We start from the raw sequence: 23,781 nt of genomic DNA on the forward strand, positions 1-23,781 counted from the left end.
CTCGTATTTGTTAAATATACTTGGCTTTTGGTGGCTTTATTGTGATTTATTGAAGATATAGCTTTTATTTGTGGTTTTAATGGCCTAATTATATGCTCAATTAAGTACGTGACGTATTCATACTTAACTAACAAAATTATGAGCTCAATTAAAATCACGTTTTACCGCCTAGAGGGTTATAAAAAGACCTTCCATTATATTTTAAATCTTATAGCTCGCATCGCATTTTTGGCAAGATATATGATATGGGAGATGTAGGCATCGGGGGTTCTCGTGGGAAACACCAGGGTTGTAAGTGCGTGGCCAGAGTTTGGGATGGGAGTACATTCTTTTCTTAAAGGTTTGAAGGTTGTATCGGTCCAGAAATACGGCAGGCGACTGTTCATTCCACAGTTTAGCTGTGCGAGGCAGGCTGAGGAATAAATTAAAAATTAGACATTTTAAAATTCGGATTCGGAAGTTAGGTATTTAAATAAAAATAAACAAAATCTACTCACGAATGGCTCCTTAAGCCAGTTAAGGGTAAATGAAAACATTACGTGATCAAATAATGTAGGTTAAAGCCAGGTTGTTCAGTGACAGATCCAGGCGGTTTTGGATTTGGTTGGTTAACCGATAAAAGATATAACTACCCGAAAATTTACAAATTGTTTTTTTTTTTTTTAATACTTAAAAATACAGAGTTATAGCCTTTGCTCACGACTTCGTCTGCTGCGTAGACGTTGTTAATCATCTCAATTAATATAGGCTCCCGTGTCTTGTTCTCGTCGAAGATAACAATTGCAATTGCGACCAGTACGGTTACCACCAGTAAACACTTGACGTTTACGTTGGCAGCTGCGTGAACGCAATCTATCTCGCTCTCACTGATGGATTGGTGCGATAGAGAGGGAATGCTATCAAGTTCCCGCAATCTCTAACATAAATGTGAGATGTACGGCTACAGATCGACGGTCCAATTTCTTAGAAGTTTTCTGTGGTTGTCTATACTTGAGCGTAACTTGAAAACATTTTTGGCTTATCCCCTGGTATTAGGGTCGGACCAAGCTACTCTGCGTAGCATTTGCAATGACAAAGTGTAGCATTGTCATCATTAATATCAAATTTCTATGAAAGTGTGACGTTTAAAATAATGTAAAATATCCCTCATTTTGTGGTAGGTATTCAAGTCGCTGCTAAATTAGACATAAATAAAAAACATTCCTTTAGTTTCGAAAACAGCATTAGATTTTTGGATTTTAGTCTCCTTATCAACGAACCTTTCCAAATAAGACAGAGAGAAGTGGGCGTAAACACTTACCTCCTTATTCATTAACCCTTACAAACTTCAATTGGCATAGTGACAGTAAGGAAAATCATGGAAATAATGGTTTCAAAGCAACATAATTATATGCCAATTGTGTTTTATCTCTTTCTTCAGTTCAGTTTTTAGTTCTTATGGCATCTGTCCATTGGAACAATTTTGCCAGCGTCAAAGTTGTGGGATACAAAAGATCGGTTAAGAAAATCTAAACTTCTAAATAGGAAAAATAGGGGGGCCTGGGTGAATCAACTTTTTTTGTTTTGTTATCCTGTCCCGTTGTCTAAGGGATAACAGTGGCACAGTTTGTTTGAAGAGACGTTGTATGCCGTTCTATTAACATGCTTAGTAGGGGGCCCATTATGGACATTGGTTATAACGACCACAAAAACGCAAGTTTGATATATTTAAGTACCATAAAATCAGTATTTCAATGAACTTTTGTCCCCTGGACAACTAATCGTAACCATGGCAACGAGTGACGCTAAAAAGTTGATTCTCCCGCCTACATAAACTAAAAAATATGTAATACATATATGTCAAAATGACAAAATAGACAAAAAGATTAATAGCTAATTGAGACTTGTAGCACGTTTATAATAATCGTGAAGGTACATTGGTAAGTATTTAATGTACTGAACATCGAACCGGGTCGAAATTGAGCTACAATGTTCTCTCAAACAAATGCTCATCCGGGTGCAGCGAGGGTTCGTCTAATATTTAAGAACGAATTTCAAACGGTATGGAGATTGGAAATCCATATGGCGTGTAACCGGGAGCTCTGCAATGCTACTGCGATGGTTTACCGAGCTACCATCTCAAATTATAGTGAGTCATATGTAGATTCCAAGTCGGACATTGTCCGAACCCTGATTTTTAATGAATTGCATCACGAAAACCCTGTTTTCTTCATCTTCAAAATAAGAAGTACTATTAATAAAACACCGATCATGACTTAATTTAATACCGAATTGAAATTGTAGGCTTTGTTTCCCCAATATCCTACTTTTGGAAACAAAAAAGAATTAGAACCTAAGCGTGCGTGTAACATCAATCATTTCTTAGGCACCAGCTATCAACGAATTATGAGTGATCGGCTTCATTATGTTAGAATCCTTTCTTTCTCATACTCCTATCTTAACGCTTCACCGTTTTCATCCCAAAAGAGCCTTGGTTTACGATATATTAGCGCTAAGGATATTTTTTAAAGGTTTACTGTGGGAAAAAATGCAACTGTAAATCTGTAACATCATACATAACATTAATCAATACCATTTCTTTTTATACCACGTCGGTGGCAAACTAGTATACCACCTTGGCCAAGACCCGCCTGATGGTAAGCAGTCACCGTAGCCTTTGGATGCCTGCAACTCCAGAGGTATTACATGCGCATTGCCGACCATTTAAAATCTTGTACACTCCATTTTTGAAGAGCCCCATACAGTAGACCCTCGGGAAAACCTAGGTAGGGAAAAAATGATATCGAATAATTCCGTTCATATTGTAAAAACGATAATATTATTAAAAATAGCATAGTTACCGGTACTGCCTTACGTTATCATTTTATCGACATCGACTTATAGCAAGTTTTACTTGTACTCGCACGTTTAAATGTCAAACCATATTGCATGTGTCAAAGCGGGGTATGATAATAAGGCATGGATACACCCTTAACCTTTCGCCTACAGGAAAACTAGGCCTGTAGGCCTAAGATGGTCGACTCTTTATCATTCTTCACCATGACTGTCACGTTCTAACAAATATGTAAGTGCGAAAGTGACAGGTATAGTGACAAGTGATAAAAATGGAACCATGCTAACACTGGTATCAATGTGTTGGACAGTTTTAAGGTATGCGATGGGAATATCTCAGTACAAACGGCGCAGGGTTAGCTTCAACTGAGTGTATATTTCACCAACGCAGGTGTTTCAAATTATATAATTTTCGGATTTTGTCATGGATTGTTGAATGTAGCAAGTATTAGCGGCAAAGCGTTAAACGAAGATGCCCGAGTCTGAGGCAAATGATTCGAGCTTGAATTGATGTTAATTTCATCTCGTTTTGATATTATTCGTCAGAAGGTACTGTTACAAGTAATATTTTTGGGGTAAAGAAAAAAACTAAAGGAATAATATAAAATGTAAACTACAATAGTCAGTAACTAAGCTTTTATTGAAATCACTGAGGTTGGAAGAACCCGTCAACAATACTGCAAGAAGTCACAGTTGAGGTAATCCTATATTTATATATATATCTATCTAAAGGTTTCTTAATAGTAAGTCAAGTTTCTTAATAATAACCGGCTAGCATAGATTGCACAGACTCTACAGTACTTATTAATTCTTTTTTAAACTAAAGCTTCAGGGAACAAATCGGGGTTAACGAACTCTTTTATTTAGATTTTGGTAGAAACAGCGATCCGAGGAACTAAATTTAGAAAATACAGGAGATGTATATGGGCGCCAGGGCCAGTCGATCTGGTCCAAATGTCATATAGTTAATAAAGGATGGGTCTAACCTCCAACATCGGGAATTGTACCCCAGCCGCCACGTTCTGTGTAGGCCGGGACGGATGGTTACAAAAGGGTCAGCGACAGCTCACTACCGCTGGTATTATCTGGGGTTACCGGTGCATGAGGCAGGTGGTCGGAGACCGCGCGAGTTAGCCAGGTAGTTAGCGCCCCGCCGTGAACCCTGAAATTATTGTATACTCGTTAGGGCAAGTCACCTGATTACGGCTGGGATTGAATCCCAATTAATACTGTAGGGCGGAGATCGCCTTGATTTCAAGTTTGGAACACTAACACGATTCAACAATGCCCGACACGAATTTCGATTTACACGAAACCTTACCTAAAGGTTAAAAAAAATGCAAAACTTACCCGTTGGTGGATAAAAGGCTTGCATGGAAATTATGCAGCTTATGTCAACACCCGGGGCACGCGATGTATCGCTCTTCAACGCAGCAACAAATTTAAGGTTAGCATGTTATGCCGGGGCTGAAAATACGCAACCTACATTAAAAAAGGCACTTTATTCTTACAAAATAAACAACGCAACCACTATAACACTTACTCAAATGGGCGATGGAGCCCGATCTCAAAGGGTATAGCCGATCCCGGCTCGAATCGAACAAAAAGAAGATCTCCCTTCCTTTCCGACATCTTGAGTGACAGATAGGCCGACGGGGTTGCCAAGTCCGAATTAGGCTCGTGCAAACACTACATGACTCCACAGACAAAACGATCGTTTATGCTTCCTTCGGTTTTATTTAAAAAGAACTAAACAACTGCGCAGAAATAACATAATGTTAAAGAAAAACCACTATAGTTAAATATGTTCTACGAATAAAACACAGGAAAGCGGGGAAACGCAATGTTTCTTCCGGATTTGAAGCTGGCAATTCCGACCATAGTGTTCGATCGCGCGTTAGCTAGTACGCTAATCCTTAGCTAGATGGCTGTAGGAGTTCGGAACTAACGCGAGCCTTACTTTTTTAATAATGAAGAAGAAAAATTACATTTGTTGTTACAGTGCTCCCCTTCCCGAAGAAAATTTTGAGTCCGGCAAAATTTTGAGCTGGTCCCCAGCTCGCAAAACAAACCGCAGGTTTCAACAGCTCCCAAATGAACAGTTACACAATGTAAGGCAGAAGGAAAAACAACCATCAAAATCGAACCCACGCACTAAACTATAAAATGATAAACACAGTTGGCTGTAAACCAGTTATCAAATACAAACTATAACAATTACTCCTACTCTCCCTTAAGAGGGAGCTTAACCTAAGTAAAACTTAACGCAGGTAGGAGAAGCTCGAAGCTTCCTTCCTAACGCGTCGCATCGCTATATATCTTGGCGGCGCAGTGAGCGACCTGAGTGGCGGGCTGCGCGTCCAGGGTATACGACGGAATATGGCATATAGCCAGTTAGGTTAAATGAATAACCTACGGTAATAACTGTGAGGTAACAGTCTATCACCAGGGAAAATAATTAATAGTAGTGTCCGATAGTTCGGCTTAGGAGCCACAGAACTACCGGTTGACACTCTTCACAGGAATGCTGTCCCTGCAGAGCGAAATCAGGGACTTCGCCCTGCACTGCCAACACACGCTGTGGATAGACAGCTTATAGCCAGTTAAATTGATCACGGAACAAACTTTTTAAGGTTCCGGGCATGCCAGGACCCCAAATTTTTACCCGTATAAAAATCTTCTAACTCGTATACTAAATTCGAGAGTTTACGAATTACTCGGCACTTCGCATACTTAGGAGCAAGCTTAGCCATAAAGAATTTACCAGCGTCACTCAAAGGAAAAGTTCTTTTCATAACAACCTCACCCTCACTAAATTCAACCGACTGACGACCCCTATTATAATAACGCGCCCCTCTATCATGAGCTTTAATTAACAATAACTTAACCCGATCGAAAACTTCTCTCAAGCCGCCTAAAGATTCCGCGTACCGGTCTGGAGAGTCAATTGATAGGTTTAACTTCGAAGTTTGGCAATCTCCATAGACTTTACCGCAAGCAACAGCCTCCCTACCATGAACCAGAAAGAAGGGGGGATAACGAACTGTTTCACTAGTGGTGGAATTCATGGCAAACTGAACCTTCGGCAAAGCTACATCCCAAGCTCGATGATCATTCTGGACCATGATAGAGACGGACGTCATCAGGGTTTTATGGTAGCGTTCTACGGCGTTAACCTGAGGGCAATAACGCGGGGTGTAGTGAATTTGGGGAATAAAATATTTCTGAAACAAAGCTTTAAGCTCGCTGCCAGTGAATTGCGTAGCATTATCCGCAATCACTGTGCGCGGCACGCCGTGCTTGAGAAACACCTCATCCTCTAGACGCTGGGCAATAGTCTTCCCTACCGCACGCCTAAGGGGGAAAAACATCACGTATTTCGAAAAGCAACATAATACCGACAGAATGTAAGTATAGCCTGCCCGGGAACGAGGTAGTGGACCCACTAAATCGATACTAAGTGTGTCGAATGGACGCGAACAGTTCTTAGGATGTCCCATGGTGCCTATAGGAGGCTGTTGTGAGTTTTTATACGTAGCACAAACCTCACACCCTCGAATGAATTTAGCTACATCCTGGTACATTGAAGGCCAATAATAGAGTAGCGTTAATCGCTTGTATGTTTTAAAAACTCCCAAATGGGAAAGCTCCTCGTTGTGACATGTTCTAATTAAATCTTGACGTTGACTCGATGGTACGACCACCTTCCAGTCGAACTCCCCCGAAAGATTAAATTTACTTTTACAGTAACGCATAAGTTTATTGTTTTGAATCGCGTAATTCGGACAAGAGCCTGGGAAAACCTGACATCGCTTAAAGATCCTATTATACCACTCACACGTATGAATTTCCATCACGGGTACACTACGGGATAAAGCGTCTGGTACTACATGTTCTTTACCTTTACGATGTATGATTTCAAAGTCATAAGGGGATAACCTACAACCCCAACGTGCTAATCTGCCCGTCGGATTAGTTAAATTAAAGAACCACTTTAAACTGGAATGATCGGTAATCACCTTAAACCGGGGTCCGCCTTCCAGATATGGCCGAAAATGCTCTATGCTGAAAACGACGGCTAGTGCCTCGCGCTCGGTTGCGGAATAATTACGTTCGGCGCGGTTTAACGAGCGGCTCGCGTAAGCTATTGGATGCTCCAGCCCGTCCGACATTAGTTGGGTCAAGGTTCCGGCCACGCCGTACCCAGACGCATCACAATGTAGAAGGAAGGGCTTCGAAAAATCCGGGCACGATAATATCGGTGCCGTAACTAAGGCCGACTTGAGTTTTTGAAAGGAATATTGAGCTTCCTTCGTCCACGCGAAAGGAGGCGCATTCTTCCGAGTACTTGTTAAAGCATTTAAGGGGGCCGCGAGGTCACTGAAATTTTTAATGAATCTACGATAATAGGACGCGGTACTTACAAACATTTTCACTTCTTTACGGTTGGTAGGAACCGGGTAATCTATGATAGCTTGGATTTTGGAAGGATCGGTATGTAGTCCACGCTCGTCCACTACATAGCCGAGGTATTTAAGTTCCTTCCGGAAGAACTGGGACTTACCAAAATTAATAGTTAAGTTAGCGGCTGACAAACGGTCCAATACACGAGTTAATAACGAAATATGTTCCTCAAACGTCTGACTAACAATGATGATGTCATCCAAGTACACAAAAAGCCTATCATTGAATTCGGGTCCAAACAACTTATCCATTAGACGCTGTTGGGTACCAGGTGCTCCAGTCAACCCGAAACACATAACCTTAAATTGAAACAAGCCGCGTTTAGGCACCGTGAAGGCCGTTCGTTCGCGCGAGGCCTCATCTAAAGGAATCTGCCAAAACGCGCTCTTTAAGTCAATTGAGGACAGAAACTTCGCGTCCCTCAACTGATCCAGAATACGTGATATATACGGTAACGGATACGCATCGCGTTTACTTACAGAATTTAACTTGCGACTATCCAAGCAAAAGCGTAACTCCCCATTAGACTTAGCTGTAAAAAGGGTAGGATTATTCCAAGCACTAGTACTAGGTTCAACTACGTCCTGCTCTAGCATCTCATCCAATTGACGGTTAAGCTCTACCAGACGATGTGGCGAGATTGGATAATAACGTTGTTTAATTGGAGGACTATCACCGGTATCTATGGTATGGGTGAGTAAGTGCGTACGCCCCAAACCTTTCCTCTCAAACGAAATACCCTCGAAACTACGAATAATCCCGTCCGCGATAGCACGTTGATCATGGGTCAACTCCTGAAAGGAGCAAAGGTGTTTTTCGGGTACGACCTCATCTACGGTAGGGTCCGAAGTTTGGTTCCCATACCGGCGAAACAATTCCGGTGCGATGTTAAACGCCTTAAAGAAGTTAACACCGAAAATCATGCGCGCACCGACGTCCGGTATCACATAAAATTTAATTTCGCGTGTTAAATTTTTAGCTTTAACAATCAAGTACATACACCCGATTATTCTTGAACGAGTTTTATTCGCAGCTATAATATGGGTATTATCCGTGGCAGAAACCAACTGAGCTCCCAATGACAAAAAGTCCTTATGCGAATTCGAACCTATGATACTGATCCCTGCCCCCGTATCCAGGAGGCCACGAAAAGAACGACCTAAAATTCCTACCGACATGTGCGGTCGCTCGTCTTTATTTATAATATACCGACTCCGAACCACCGAAACGGGAAGAGACATCAAAGTACTTACTATAAGGGGGTAATCAGGACAGTCTGGATTAACCCCAAGATTATCTTCACCAAAATCGACAAGATTACATGAGTTCCCACGCTCCCAATCGTAGGGACTCGATATACGGCGGTCCGGAACAATTAGTTTTTTGAAACCCCAGGCATCGTGCCTGTATCTGGCGAGGTAGAAGTAGAAGCCCGAGGGAAACAATTGGGACAATCCGGGTAAGACACCCCCGCCCTACCACATTTGAAACAAACTACACGTTTAGACTTACACTCCCTTAGACTGTGCGTATCTACACGACAACGAACACAGAACGGCTTCTCCAGAGGATTAGCTGCCTCAACTTTAGGACGCGAAGAGGTTTTACAACTCAAGTCTGCGGCCAAGGTAGACGACGAGGGTCTGGGAGGCTCCACAAAAGCATTGGCCCGCTGCCAGCTGTCCTCCAGCACGCGACACACCCTCTTCAAATCCTTTAAGGTAGTAACCGACTGGATGGCCAAAGGTACCGTATACTCCGGACGAACATTAATCGAAACTATGTCAAATTTCTCCTGATCCGACAATTCACTATTCAAACGGCTAAAATAGTTCTGCATAATGCTAATGTATGTAGAAATGTTCTCATTAGAACCCTGAGTACGATTCCTAATTTCTTTAAGTAAGCGCCTGTCATAATCGAATGGCAAAAATTCATCAATCATGGCGGTCTTCAATTGCTCCCACGTAGACACCTCTGCGCGTATACCGCGGTACCACATTAGTGCGTCGCCATCAAATAATTCTACCGCTGAAGCGAAAAGCCTAACTTCCGTAATACGACGCGAAGCTGCTAACTCCTCGACCCGCTGTAAAAAAGCCTTCACACACGTCCGACCATTAAATTTAAGATTTAAAGAGCTAACGGTCTGATATTTATTAAAGCACGAAGTTGCAGAAGCCATCGATGAAGTCTCAGGTTGAACAGGGTTCACCGACCCCTCAACAGCATCATCAAAGCCAACATTGGAATGAGTCGACACAAATACTGATAACATATTATCTAATTTTGAAAGGATTCTCATAAGTCTCTCCATTAACCCTGAATGTAAGGTAACATCTGTGGACCCCTCTGGATGAATCCGAGTTAATCGATGGTACAAATGATGCCCTAAAGCCTGTACCCGGTTAAGAGATTTCAAAGTTATGGGGGTCTTGGCGGCTGTGGTTAATTTCTCCAGTTCGCCCAATTTATCCTGGATAATGGTAAGTTCCTGGGCGATCTGCCCAACAAATTCCTCAATATCATCTGACGGTAACTCTTTTGCTAGCTTCCTAATTTGTTCCCTCAAACCCTTCACATCTTCAGCGGGAGTGACATCCCTTACTGACACTTCATATTCCAACTCATCTTTGTGTAACAAATTATAATTAATAGGACGGTCCTCCATTATGAACAATGTTACAATTGTTTACTACTAAAAGGTACAGTAACCTCCCACAGAGGAAAGCAAAATTAAATAAAAATTTAAAAAAACAAGTCTTAACACTTTGGTACACGACTGTCCCTTATCATTAAAATACCTTGGTTGGTGATACTCTGTAAGCATGCAATTTAATTTTTAAATTGTAATTAAGTTACGTTGAAACTAGTTCAACACTCATACACTTGAAACCCGGTAACCACAATAATAATTTTTATATGCTACATAGACTTAGTCTATTATAAAATAACTTAAGTAATACAGTAACTGCAAACTGTTAATTAATTATATTATTAATGTAATATCCAGAGCAACAAATTAATTAAGGATTTTAACACCCTGTGCTAAACATTACAACATAAGTAATAATAAACCCACACATGTATATAACTTAACCTATAATCATACCACATGTGGTCAACAGTATAACCTAACACAGTTATGCACTAATATTTTAAATTTAAATTTAAAAAACGTATGTAATTAATTTATGAGGATACAAGCTGCACTGTTTCTACCAAAACTCCCTTTAGCTAACACAATGTGACCAAAGAGGTTCGCTAATAATGTCCCACGTGGGCTGCCACTGTTACAAGTAATATTTTTGGGGTAAAGAAAAAAACTAAAGGAATAATATAAAATGTAAACTACAATAGTCAGTAACTAAGCTTTTATTGAAATCACTGAGGTTGGAAGAACCCGTCAACAATACTGCAAGAAGTCACAGTTGAGGTAATCCTATATTTATATATATATCTATCTAAAGGTTTCTTAATAGTAAGTCAAGTTTCTTAATAATAACCGGCTAGCATAGATTGCACAGACTCTACAGTACTTATTAATTCTTTTTTAAACTAAAGCTTCAGGGAACAAATCGGGGTTAACGAACTCTTTTATTTAGATTTTGGTAGAAACAGCGATCCGAGGAACTAAATTTAGAAAATACAGGAGATGTATATGGGCGCCAGGGCCAGTCGATCTGGTCCAAATGTCATATAGTTAATAAAGGATGGGTCTAACCTCCAACATCGGGAATTGTACCCCAGCCGCCACGTTCTGTGTAGGCCGGGACGGATGGTTACAAAAGGGTCAGCGACAGCTCACTACCGCTGGTATTATCTGGGGTTACCGGTGCATGAGGCAGGTGGTCGGAGACCGCGCGAGTTAGCCAGGTAGTTAGCGCCCCGCCGTGAACCCTGAAATTATTGTATACTCGTTAGGGCAAGTCACCTGATTACGGCTGGGATTGAATCCCAATTAATACTGTAGGGCGGAGATCGCCTTGATTTCAAGTTTGGAACACTAACACGATTCAACAATGCCCGACACGAATTTCGATTTACACGAAACCTTACCTAAAGGTTAAAAAAAATGCAAAACTTACCCGTTGGTGGATAAAAGGCTTGCATGGAAATTATGCAGCTTATGTCAACACCCGGGGCACGCGATGTATCGCTCTTCAACGCAGCAACAAATTTAAGGTTAGCATGTTATGCCGGGGCTGAAAATACGCAACCTACATTAAAAAAGGCACTTTATTCTTACAAAATAAACAACGCAACCACTATAACACTTACTCAAATGGGCGATGGAGCCCGATCTCAAAGGGTATAGCCGATCCCGGCTCGAATCGAACAAAAAGAAGATCTCCCTTCCTTTCCGACATCTTGAGTGACAGATAGGCCGACGGGGTTGCCAAGTCCGAATTAGGCTCGTGCAAACACTACATGACTCCACAGACAAAACGATCGTTTATGCTTCCTTCGGTTTTATTTAAAAAGAACTAAACAACTGCGCAGAAATAACATAATGTTAAAGAAAAACCACTATAGTTAAATATGTTCTACGAATAAAACACAGGAAAGCGGGGAAACGCAATGTTTCTTCCGGATTTGAAGCTGGCAATTCCGACCATAGTGTTCGATCGCGCGTTAGCTAGTACGCTAATCCTTAGCTAGATGGCTGTAGGAGTTCGGAACTAACGCGAGCCTTACTTTTTTAATAATGAAGAAGAAAAATTACATTTGTTGTTACAGTACATTGCTCTTGAGATAGACAGACGGATGTCAAAAAATGTTCGTAGGTGACTACAGGATCCTAAAAACAAATAAAAAATATGCAGTTTATCCACAAGAGTGGCAAAGTAACTTGATGCTAAATTTGAATTGTGTCCTAAATTTAGCTAATAAAATTAACTTTTAAGCCATGATTTTGAATGTTGAATTAAATTTTTAAATTTTAGTGCGGTGAATAATTTTGTGTTTTACTTGGAGGCAAAGTTTGCTTAACCCTCGTGCCTTGAAACCCTCGCAATGGTCAACATTCAACTTTCTGAACCACTCGCTGTGCTCGGTTCAATTTTGGAATTTTTCTCTTTCTCGAGTTTCAATATAAGCACGAGGAGTTAAAGAACTGTGTCCCCTTGCTAAATGAATAGCAATTATCCGAGATCTGATTTGAACCTTAGATAAATGTATTTTTTTTCTGTGTTCAGTTTGTCCATTAGGTAACTAAATTCCAAACCAATGACAATAACCCAATGTCTAAAGAAAGCTTGTTCTTTATCAGCATCGATTCAACAGAAACACGCAGACCGACCAAACTAGGTTTTCCACTGTCAAATAAAACACAATAACGCAATACAGCCAGGAATTGTAAATGCTGTACCCGCGGGATGAAATTATCCTCCCATCCGAAACTAAAAAGCTGTATCTCCATCCGAATTTCACGTCGATACGTCATTTTAACAAAAAGCAACAGCTGTTCTATTTATAGAAAGTCGATTGGCGGTGACTGATTGCTTGATTCAAGCGCACGAATATAAAGCCTTCACAACTCAATTTGAAGGGGATTTAGTGCTTATTTTTTGGTGAAAGATGATAAGCAATTTTGACTTTTAGATTTGCTTCTTTATATCAAAGAATATATTTTATTTGAGCGTTAGGTATTCTTTACGTTCCGTGTGTGCGAAGATAGTTTCGCAAATCAATTTGCATGTGTTTTATGTCTTCATTAGTTTTCCACATGGTGAGTATGGTCAGATCAGTACCTTTTACCATTTACCTCACTGCTGCGGCGTGATGACCCAAATGAATCTTGGCATCTTACACCAAAGTCCGCCATACTTTTCTGTCCCAAGCCGTTTCATTCCAATTGATGGCGCTAAGTTTGCTAAGGTATTTTTGCACTTTTTTCTCCAGCGGTACCTAGGACATCCAAAAAGTCCGATGCACGATTCCATGAACTATTTCTCTCAATAACCTTTTTATAATCTCAGTATTATACTCCCTAACGGCTATCGGTTCTACATGAGGCGTATTCCAAGTGTAATAACAGGTTACGAATTTGATCTAGATTGGAGTGAAAATGCTGGTAAAAGTATTAGTTTTTTATATTATCAACCCGTTAATTTACCAACACTTGGTATGGTGGACCGATGGCGTGCGTTGCACCGGCAACCGTCACGGCACCGGCACAGTCCCACGATTGATCGGTTCATTAAGATATCGCTCCATTACCGTTCCGATTGCCGTGGCTATTCACATAACAACAATCGCTCAATGCAAAGCTAATCGTCGAGAAAATCACCAAACCCGGCCTCCGCTGCAGCAGAGCTTAGTCATTTTTTCTTAAGTATATGACATCTATTTCAGTTTATGGTACTGACATGTTAAAAGACGCAGCAAAGGGCATGTTTTACAAATTGCGCTAAACCTACCAGAACAAAAAAAGGCTAAGCCGGTAACAATCGATGGTCTAAAGTAAAAGGAGACCTCAAGCAAGCCCGATTGCCAGAACAACCCAACTTGGTGCAAATATGTGAGGAAGCTCGACCCCAATTAATAGGAATAGTGATGGAAGTGGAACCGTCAACCATGAACACCAGCAACACCAGAGTGGATAAAAGTGCATTGTCGGCTTTATGATAGAAGTACGCTTTTTCTTGGATGGTCAAAGTTGTATCGACCCGAAAATACCGCAAATGACAGTTGTGTCGCATGTCCTCCCATCATCTTTTTATGTGTAATTTAAAAACGCCTGCTCCAAACGGAAATCATCTTCAATAATTCCTCAATCTAAATTCTTCCCCATGGTTTTCTAATTTAAATATGCACTAGTCTCGTACTATACATTTAAGGGCAAATTTACACTGGTCTTTTCACAACGTTCCATTGAACTTTATGAACTGCTGAGTTATGTATCAGAGTTTGCTCACGCGTATGTTAAAGACTAGGTGACCTAGATCCAAGTCTGACGCAAGCCTATTCCTTATCATGGTGAACATGCCATGTTTTATGCACGAAGCTTATCGGTAATATATAGAGCAGCTCTGGTATATTTTCCAGTATAGTTTATTCACAAGATAATGAAGTATCATAAAACTTTTATGGCTTTCTCTTGGTATATTTGATAACATAAAATTTTATATCATTCAAACAGTTTTGATACAAAACAAAGTCCCCGCCGCGTCTGTCTATCTGTATGTCTGTCTATGTGTATGTGTTCGAGATAAACTCAAAAACTACTGAATGGATTTTCTTGCTTCTGATAGGTTTTCACCTATTAATAAAGTGATTCTTGAGGAAAGTTTAGGTGTTAAATTTGTTAGGGTTTTGTGTAAATTGGTTGAAATATGACGTTTGCTAATGATACCGGAAAAACTCACGCTGTCTTAAGAGCTTTAATCGAAACCACTGCCTAATCCGTTTCAGATATAACAACACAATGTGTGGTATAGTTGTGTCACTTTTATTGGTCTACAAAACAGTCCGCAATAGTGTATGTCTATCTTTGAAGGATTCTACCCATTCTTAACTTCTTATAAAAAATCGCGTATAATGTGGTATTTGCCTTTGTGGTAATTACAATGACACATTATTAATCGTTATTTATATTTAACATTAATTTATAAATTAAATACGTTATTTACATCGAACATTTCATACAGATTATAATGAAATAATAATGGTTCTTTACACTATACAATTTAAATGAATATCTTAGAAGTTATCGTAAATAAAAAAAAACACGCGAATGATTCAAGCAGGCTGCACGGTTAAAACCCAAGTCCTTTGAATGCTCTGCTTCAAGACTCGACTCACTTTTTCAGACTAGTTATTTAGTCGAAACTTTAGTCCTTATCAAGTGACCTACTTAAGTCTTTTGTAAAGGCTTGAGCCCTTTAAAGAGAACTCTCAAATTATGTAAAAAAGTTTTCTAAAAGGCATTGTCTCCAAATTAAATTCATGTATTATTTACAAATCTTTAAAAATGAAAAATTTCCTTTGTGTTACTCGTAGTTAAAACATATAAAATTTTCTACGAAGTCTTTGTTCGAAGACTCGAGTCTTTGCAAATTGCACTTAAAAAACTCATTAAAAAGACTAAGCGCAGAGTCGCGTAATATGGACTAGAGTTCTTTAAATTTAGACTTAATAGACTCAAGTTCTTACCAACTCTAGTACAGTGCCACACCAAAAGTGAGTCACACTAATAGTTATTTACGATACAAGTGCGAAAAATAGGAAATTCGTAACAAGTGGCGATAAATTAAAACACGACCAAAGGGAGTGTTTTAAATCGACACGAGTTGTGAACTACCTATTCGCACGTGTATCGTACTACGTTTTACAGTACATATGACCCTTTAAATTTTCATTAATAGTTACATAATGTGCTAATTTACGCACTAGTGCGGAAAAGTAGTACCATATGTACTGTAAAGTCACTTACAGTATAAGGTTGGCCTGTTATTCACGTGGTAGATTTAGAATTACGCCAGTATGCTTCGACTGATAGCCTTTCATTTTTATGACTGGCGCAGTCGGCAGATTCAATACTGTAAATAAAATAATAGTAGATTATGACCACCATTATGGCATTGATCACGTAGTTCGCAATTGACATTTCATTTAAAATAATACCGATATTAAAATTAAATTCGAATCAAATTCCTTTGTTTTTCAGATATTTTTCCAAATTTGAATGTCATTATCAAATAGAATTTGTTGTATTATTATAATATTTCGACAGGTAAAATAATTGGTCTTGCATAGAGTCGGACCAAACTAAGTTGGTAAAATAAACATTTTAATGCTAATGCTGGCCGTAATTTGCAGTTTTTTGACGCGTCATAAAGGGTTAATTTTAACTATGTGTGTAGATAAAGTATTGATTTAAATGTTTCCACGTAAATTTCTTCTTACTATAGTTACTATACATACAGTTATTACAAAATCATAACTGTCACTTTTCATTTAAGCGACCTGACTAAAACATTTAAATTCCTTTGTCCCCAGGTATCCTGGATCCGTCACCGGGATCTCCACATCCTGACCGTCGGCGGCTACACCTACACCTCCGACCAACGGTTCCAAGCTACTCACTCGCCGCAGACTGACGACTGGACGCTACACATCAAGTGGGCTCAGCAGCGCGACGCTGGCGTCTACGAATGTCAGGTGTCGACGCAGCCTGTGCGGTCCTTCTTCGTGACGCTGCACGTTGTTGGTGAGTTTTGTTGTTTATTTTGTAGAGTGTAAGGCTTGTTATGGAAAGTTCAAAACTGACCTCTGAAAGTTGCATATTAACTACGAATGTCAAGTGTGAACGCAGCCCGTGCGGATCCATCTTCTGTCATTATGTTGTAAAAGTTCATTGTGTATTCTGTGTGTGAACGTTCATTGACAATGGACGACTGGATATTTTTTTAAACGATGCAGATTTTGGAACAATTTTGTCAAAAGCACAACAATCATCAGCGTAAGTATTCAAAATTACAATATGATAAATATTTTTGTCATGTTTGATCTACAATATATAAAAGGAAGTTAAACTTAAAAACTGGTTCTAAATCAACAACGTAACCAACAGAGTGGACTACTTCATTAATAAATTCATGATAAAGGAGCTCCGGTTATTCTCGAACCTGTTATGCCATGATTTTTCCTAATTTCATTCCAACCTTTGGCATGAAACCAACCTAACATACATTTTAGTCCACCCACGCTTGGCAACACGTAGCGCCTAACAAAGATATAATTAGCCTATATTTGCAAATCGGTTCAGCACGTCCCATTGTGCTCGGAGTAAAAACAAACAAACATTTGCTTGCAAATGCCCCCGTAAAGTTAAACTAGCCTGCTAATGACGCAAAAACTGAAGCGGTATTCTGATTTTGGAATTTGTTTAGGTTTTGATACTGTTTTGATACGATCGCGCTATTAAAAAATCCTGGATGCTTCAGCAGTGTCAGCGGAGTGTGATGGATAAACACGTTAGTTATCGTTGTGATATATCAAGTGATAAATGTTATAGAAAAATATAAACAACCGTTTCTATATTAATAGTTTATGTGACTGTAATATAATGAAAGGCATTCAAATACGAGTTTCATAAAAGCTTAAGCTAGCCTTAAGATATAATTGTTTTTTAATTATTAAGAATAAGTTAACTGAAGTGTTACTGGTGATAGACATCTAATATTATATGTTTCATGAAAACATCACACGTATGTTTAACTTCTAATAAAATTATTACTATGAACAGTTACGTACACTGTTTTATCTACACACATAATATTATAAGGTCTATATGATGTGTTTAGGAACAGCATGTTACCATATTAAAACGTCATCTCGACTGATACTATAATAGAAATGAGGCAGAATCAAATTCTTCGTTCGTCCAGTTTCTTTGTTCTTTTCAGAAATGTTCGAAATTTGAAGTTAATTATTCAATCGATATGGACGTTTATATTACGCAATGATAACGTTTTCAGAGATAAGACATTTGTTCTAACACAATTAAACTTTTGTGTTGGTCGCAATTTGCGATTTAAACGCTAGTTTAATCAGTGGCCTTATGATATGTGTGTTGTTAAAGATTTAAATCGGTGTCAAAGAAGTATTTTAATAAGGATACTTAATGACTAGCATACATTATGTATACTTATACAAACCTCCAACAAGCCCGCACTGATTGGTGCCCGCGAAAAACATTGCGCGTCGTATCTTTTGCAATCCCGCTTGAACTTTTTGATGACCATGAGATACACTGCGTGTTGTATCATAACAATATCAAAAGTTTAACAAATTGTATCATCCGAATAACGTTTCTGCTGTCGCGCGCCAAATAATTTAAATGCATGAAATGTTCGCTACGCCGACAAAACGAATTCTATTGGCGATAATATTCGCGGCGACAATGCTTTTGTAAGCTAATGGAAATAATGACGCAATATGTCGGTTACGGATATACGAATAATGGGAATATTGGTTATTTTCATGCAATTGATTTAGGGATACATTAGCATTTTAGAGCAATATTTCCGTTGTTAATTCATAAATACGAATATTAATAAAGTAGGTAAGTAAATGTAACGTTTTTGCTTTTGGTCACTGATTTAAAGCAATTAAAATATCTAATGTAGCCACTCTTTTTTTCTGTATTAAAGTTTTAGAGAAAAGGAGTGTTCCGGTAATTATTTTTGCACAAACGGGAGAACCTCAAATAATGGTCTGACTAGACGACCATTCAGGTTTGTCAAAATTCAAGTTATTATCTTAGCTGTGGTCGTGAACGTGTAGGGATGTCAAGTTGTGCCAACCCTAATAATTGCTGAGCCGAACAGAGCCGAGAAAAGCCGAAAGGAGGAGTGTCGTCCCAACTGATCCGATGTAGCCTAGCTTTTAGTATCGGCCCAATTCGAACTTTAAGATACGTCCAATATTAGGTCTAGATACGATATGGATCGGATATGTCACTTTTGACACTGACATATCCGATCGATATCGTATCTAGACCTAATGACGTAGCTATCTTAAAGTTCGGATCAGGCCGTTAGTCTAAGAATAGTATGATAGTGAACACTTCTGTTTCAAAAGGATGTTTAAGTTGCACTGGTTTATTTTAGTTAGCGATATAGTAGGTACACGACAATACATTCGTTCGGAACGTCGCTACTAATGCCCAACGCAGCTGTTCCATTTAACAGTGAATAGGGTTGCTAGCTGTAGAATTACACAGCTAAATTACTGCTGTGTGTATTTTGATATAACGCAGCTAAATTGCAATACTGCGTGTATTTTTTATAACACAGCTAAATGCTATACTGTGTGTATTTTTGATGTAACGTAGCTAAATTGCAATACAGTGTGTATTTTTGATTACACAGCTAAATTACATTACTGCGTGTATTTTTTATTACACAACGAAATTGCAATACTGCTTGTATTTTTGATATAACGCAGCGCAGCTTAATTGCAATACTGCGTGTGTTTTTGATATTATGTAGCTTAATTGCAATACTGCGGTTATTTTTGATATAACGCAGCTAAATTGTAATACTGCGTGTATTTTTGATATAACGCTGGTAAATTGCAATACTACGTATATTTTTGATATAGGTAATACAGCTAACTTACTATACTGCGTGTATTTTTGATATAACACAGCTAAATTACAACACTGCGCGTATTTTTGATATAACGCAGCTAAATTGCAACAATACTGCGTGTATTTTTTATAACGCAGCTAAATTGCAATACTGCGTGTATTTTTGATATAACGCAGCTAAATTGCAACAATACTGCGTGTATTTTTTATAACGCAGCTAAATTGCAATACTGCGTGTATTTTTGATATAACGCAGCTAAATTGCAACAATACTGCGTGTATTTTTTATAACGCAGCTAAATTGCAATACTGCGTGTATTTTTGATATAACGCAGCTAAATTGCAACAATACTGCGTGTATTTTTTATAACGCAGCTAAATTGCAATACTGCGTGTATTTTTGATATAACGCAGCTAAATTGCAACAATACTGCGTGTATTTTTTATAACGCAGCTAAATTGCAATACTGCGTGTATTTTTGATATAACGCAGCTAAATTGCAATACTGCGTGTATTTTTGATATAACGCAGCTAAATTGCAATACTGCGTGTAGTTTTGATTACATAGCTAAATATCGATACTGCGTGTATGTTTGATATAACCGGAAACTTAAACGAGACGTAGGTTTTAGTGCTATGATTTTTTCCTCAAACTTGCAATGACATTTTGACATGACTTACTTCAAATTAGGTTCAGAAATACTACGTATCCAGTGCGATGAGTAAAGATGACATGTAAAGGAATTTCATACAGCCTTACACATCTCCTGTAAAGCCACCTTCTATTTTTTTTAAAAACGTCAAATTGTGACACAACGTCTTGGCATTCAACGATCAAATAGCAGTAGATTCGTAATTTGTTTTTAGTTGCGTGCTGTACAACTACATTTCTTTTTCATTGCAAGTTTTTGTTAAATCTAAACCTGAATAATATGAAAATACGAAACAAAGTACGCGTTATCGTAAATGACAATGATATATACATTATGTAGAAAAAAAAATCTTACTTTGACGGTTGTTATTTAAAAGTAGAAATAAAAAAATATTCTTATAATATATTACTGATATCAAAACGCAAAAAAATCACACAAATATCGTGTTAACGAGTGGTCGATTAGTGGAGTGCAACTCCATTGGCTTTATAATAAAATTTTAAAAACCACGTATACTTAGATCATGTAATTTACGAAAACGCGTGCCTTGACACGTAATTCGTTGTGGATGGCACGAACTTATAATAAATATTTGTTTACCGAAAAGTCACTTAACTAAGCCTTTGTGAACTTAAAATGCAAAGGTTGGCGAGACTTTCATAAAATATTTTAATCACCTAGTTGAAAGTGAACCTCAAATTTTCACATTCAAAGCTAAATTTTAAATTGAAATTTTGTTTATTATCAATTTTCACCGCACGCCTAACCGCGGAGGTCATTCGTTCGTAATAGAAGCTTAGAGGGAATTGACCTGCCTCGATGATTGTCTAGTACGGTCACGTCTGAAAATATCGATACGGGCAAAGTGCCAAAAATATGTATACACAACCTTAATAGATTGGCTATAAGGTGTACACATAATTTTGGCACTTTGTTCGTATCGATATATTTAGACGTGACTGTATACCACTTAACTAACAGGCCAATTTGAGTTACTAATTATTAGATCTATTTCCAATATGATAGTGACTGCCAGTGTCAATAGTGGCTCAATTTGGCCTGTGAAACCCTTTGACTCAAACAAATATCGAATTATATTATATCGGGTTGTGTTTCTTGAATGGTAGTGGTATCTAAATTAGGATAGAGCGTAGATAGTATAAACTGGTGTGTGCGAGCGTGAAGTCTATTCAAAGAGATTAACGCGTTTGAAAAAAAAACTTTTTACATATTAAACTTGTAGTACACGAATTGGTCAAGAGATGGCGCCTCCTCCAAGATAGAATGCGCTAACGATGTGTCGATGTAGAATCATGACCTCCGAGATGCAAATTACTGACCGATGTCAAATGCTTGGATTGGATTAGTGTTTGGTAGACTTCATTCAAGCTATTGAACACCTTCCATCGCTAGTCTTGCAAACTTAGGTGACAGCGATGCGGGAGGTGTCTCTTTTGATACGCCTGCTGGAGTCTCAACAGTTTCCTTACTCACGAGTTACCTGTAATATTAGTTATTATTGCATTGCAATAGATAAGATAAGCCGACTGAGATAACTTTCTTACGTTGTTTTAGTCCGCGAAGAGTAACCCTTACTGCAAACTTCTTTTTAATTTTTTCTTAATTTTGCTGCTTTTGTTTATATTCTTTTATAAAATAATTGCAATTTTTTTCTCAAAATGCTGTAGGTTTGCTACTAATAAGTAATAGATATATATATATATTATATTATGATTCTGAATACCTACCGTTTGACGCTTCTTGACACATGGTTCGTGATATTTATGTGATTCTGAGCAAAAAGTTATCATGATATGTTTAATATTATTCAGACAGTGATAATTACACATTAATTAGGTGATTAATTAGGGACATTGTAAATAATGTTATCGATGTCCAAAATTGTAAATAGTTTTTTAAAATTACTTTTATAGTTGTCATTTCTTTTGAATTCTGTTTTGCTCTATGGTTGACTGGTATAGAATGCCTTAAGACATTAAGTTCGCCAGTTGTACTTATTTTCATTGTGCAATAAAGTTTAAAAATAAAATAAATAAATATTTTCGATACACGTACACAATTTGTATTTGGCTTTGTAATACATGCAACACTTAGTTATTGTAAAAATTTACTGCTCGCGCTTTAAGAACACACAGAAAGGCTTTAAGCATGATTGGTTATATTGTATAACGGATTAAACAACCACTCCACACATTAAGCCCACCCTTCAATTCATGCTTGTATTAATAACAGGTCCACACATTTTTACGAGAACCGTAACATTTTAGAGAGTGACAGCCCTGGAGTGTTGTTACCGCCGACCAAATGCGCAAGCGAGTTACAATTCTCAACGAAACCAGGCTAACTACGACCGTTTTTACAAGCTTTTATTTAACTTGCCCTGTTAATGTATGGGATAAATCTTGCAAGTTAAATTTGACCCACTTCTCGGTTTCCGATGAAGCTGAAAATTTGCACACATATGTAAGTCGGGTGACAATGCAATATTATAGTACCATCAAGCTGATCTGACGATGGAGACAGGAGGCAGCCATAGGAACTCTGTGATAAAACAACGCAACCTAATTGTGTTTGGGGTTTTTAGAATTATCTCGATGAGTATTAGATGCCTGTGGAAAAAAGTACAGTCAGCGATAAAAGCTTGTATCAAAATGAAATTTTTACTAAAACATTTTTCATATTTATCCAAATAAAATATGTTTATAGCAAAGTTGCATTTTTGGTTCGAACTAATACTCATCGAGAGAATCCTAAAAACCCCAAACACAATTCGTTTGCGTTGATTTATCACGGAATTTCCATGGTCACCTCCTGTTTCCATCATCTTTAGCTCCAAGTCATCATAATATTGCATTGTCGTCCGATTTACATATTTGTGCAAAATGTCAGCTCAATCAGATATCGGGAGGTGGGTCATATTTAGCGTTCAAGATTTGACACTAACAAAATAACATATATGGGTCAAAATTATTTTCGTTTTCTTGTTAGGGTTCCGGAGCCAAATGGCAAAAAACGGAACCCTTATGGATTTGTCATGTCTCTCTGTCTGTCCGTCCGTATGTCACAACACACACAAAAACAATAAATTTTGGGGGTTCCCCATACTTAAACTGAAACTCAAAAAAAATTTTTTCATCAATCCCATACGTGTGGGTCTATGGATAGGTCTTCAAAAATTATATTGAGGTTTCTAATATATTTTTTTACTAAACTGAATAGTTTGCGCGAGAGACACTTCCAAAGTGGTAAAATGTGTGTTAAACCTTTCAAAAGACCTTTAAAAAAAAAATATTTTTTGTTGTGCACCAAGTTTAAAGTTAAAAATTGAAATCGCTACCAAAACGTTGGCAGTGAATGTGTTAGACACACTTGTCGTTAGCATCTGCGTTAGTTTAATCAGAATGCATCTTGCTCGTTCCAACTACCAACGCGCCATAAGGCAGGGCATGATCTAACTGCGAGTCTATCCAGTCGCTAGCGATACGGCCATGGCACCTCGTGGGAAGGTTACTTGGAATGCGTAAACGGAGAGCTATATTATGTATTTTTATGAGTAGCTATGAATTTATTAATTTTTCATTAATTTGGTTTTTTGATGATTACTATTAGATAAAGTGAACCAATAACACCATCAAACCAACAGTCTACTTAAGTAGCTGTAAAAGAGTAATAGTTGCTATCGTTCAAATTCCGATCTGAAATTCTATAAT

At 38.2% G+C, this 23,781-nt stretch overlaps 1 protein-coding gene across 1 annotated transcript in view; it reads left to right on the forward strand.

The window, feature by feature from the left end:
• LOC133518725 (zwei Ig domain protein zig-8-like) overlaps nt 1-23,781 on the forward strand; it is a 698,354-nt gene that overhangs the window by 531,300 nt on the left and 143,273 nt on the right. The window contains exon 4 of the mRNA XM_061852405.1: nt 16,300-16,510. Coding sequence (XP_061708389.1) covers nt 16,300-16,510 — 211 coding nt within the window. The remainder of the gene's footprint in view (nt 1-16,299; nt 16,511-23,781) is intronic.

The sequence above is a fragment of the Cydia pomonella genome, chromosome 6, assembly GCF_033807575.1.
Source record: "Cydia pomonella isolate Wapato2018A chromosome 6, ilCydPomo1, whole genome shotgun sequence".
Lineage (NCBI taxonomy): Eukaryota > Metazoa > Arthropoda > Insecta > Lepidoptera > Tortricidae > Cydia > Cydia pomonella.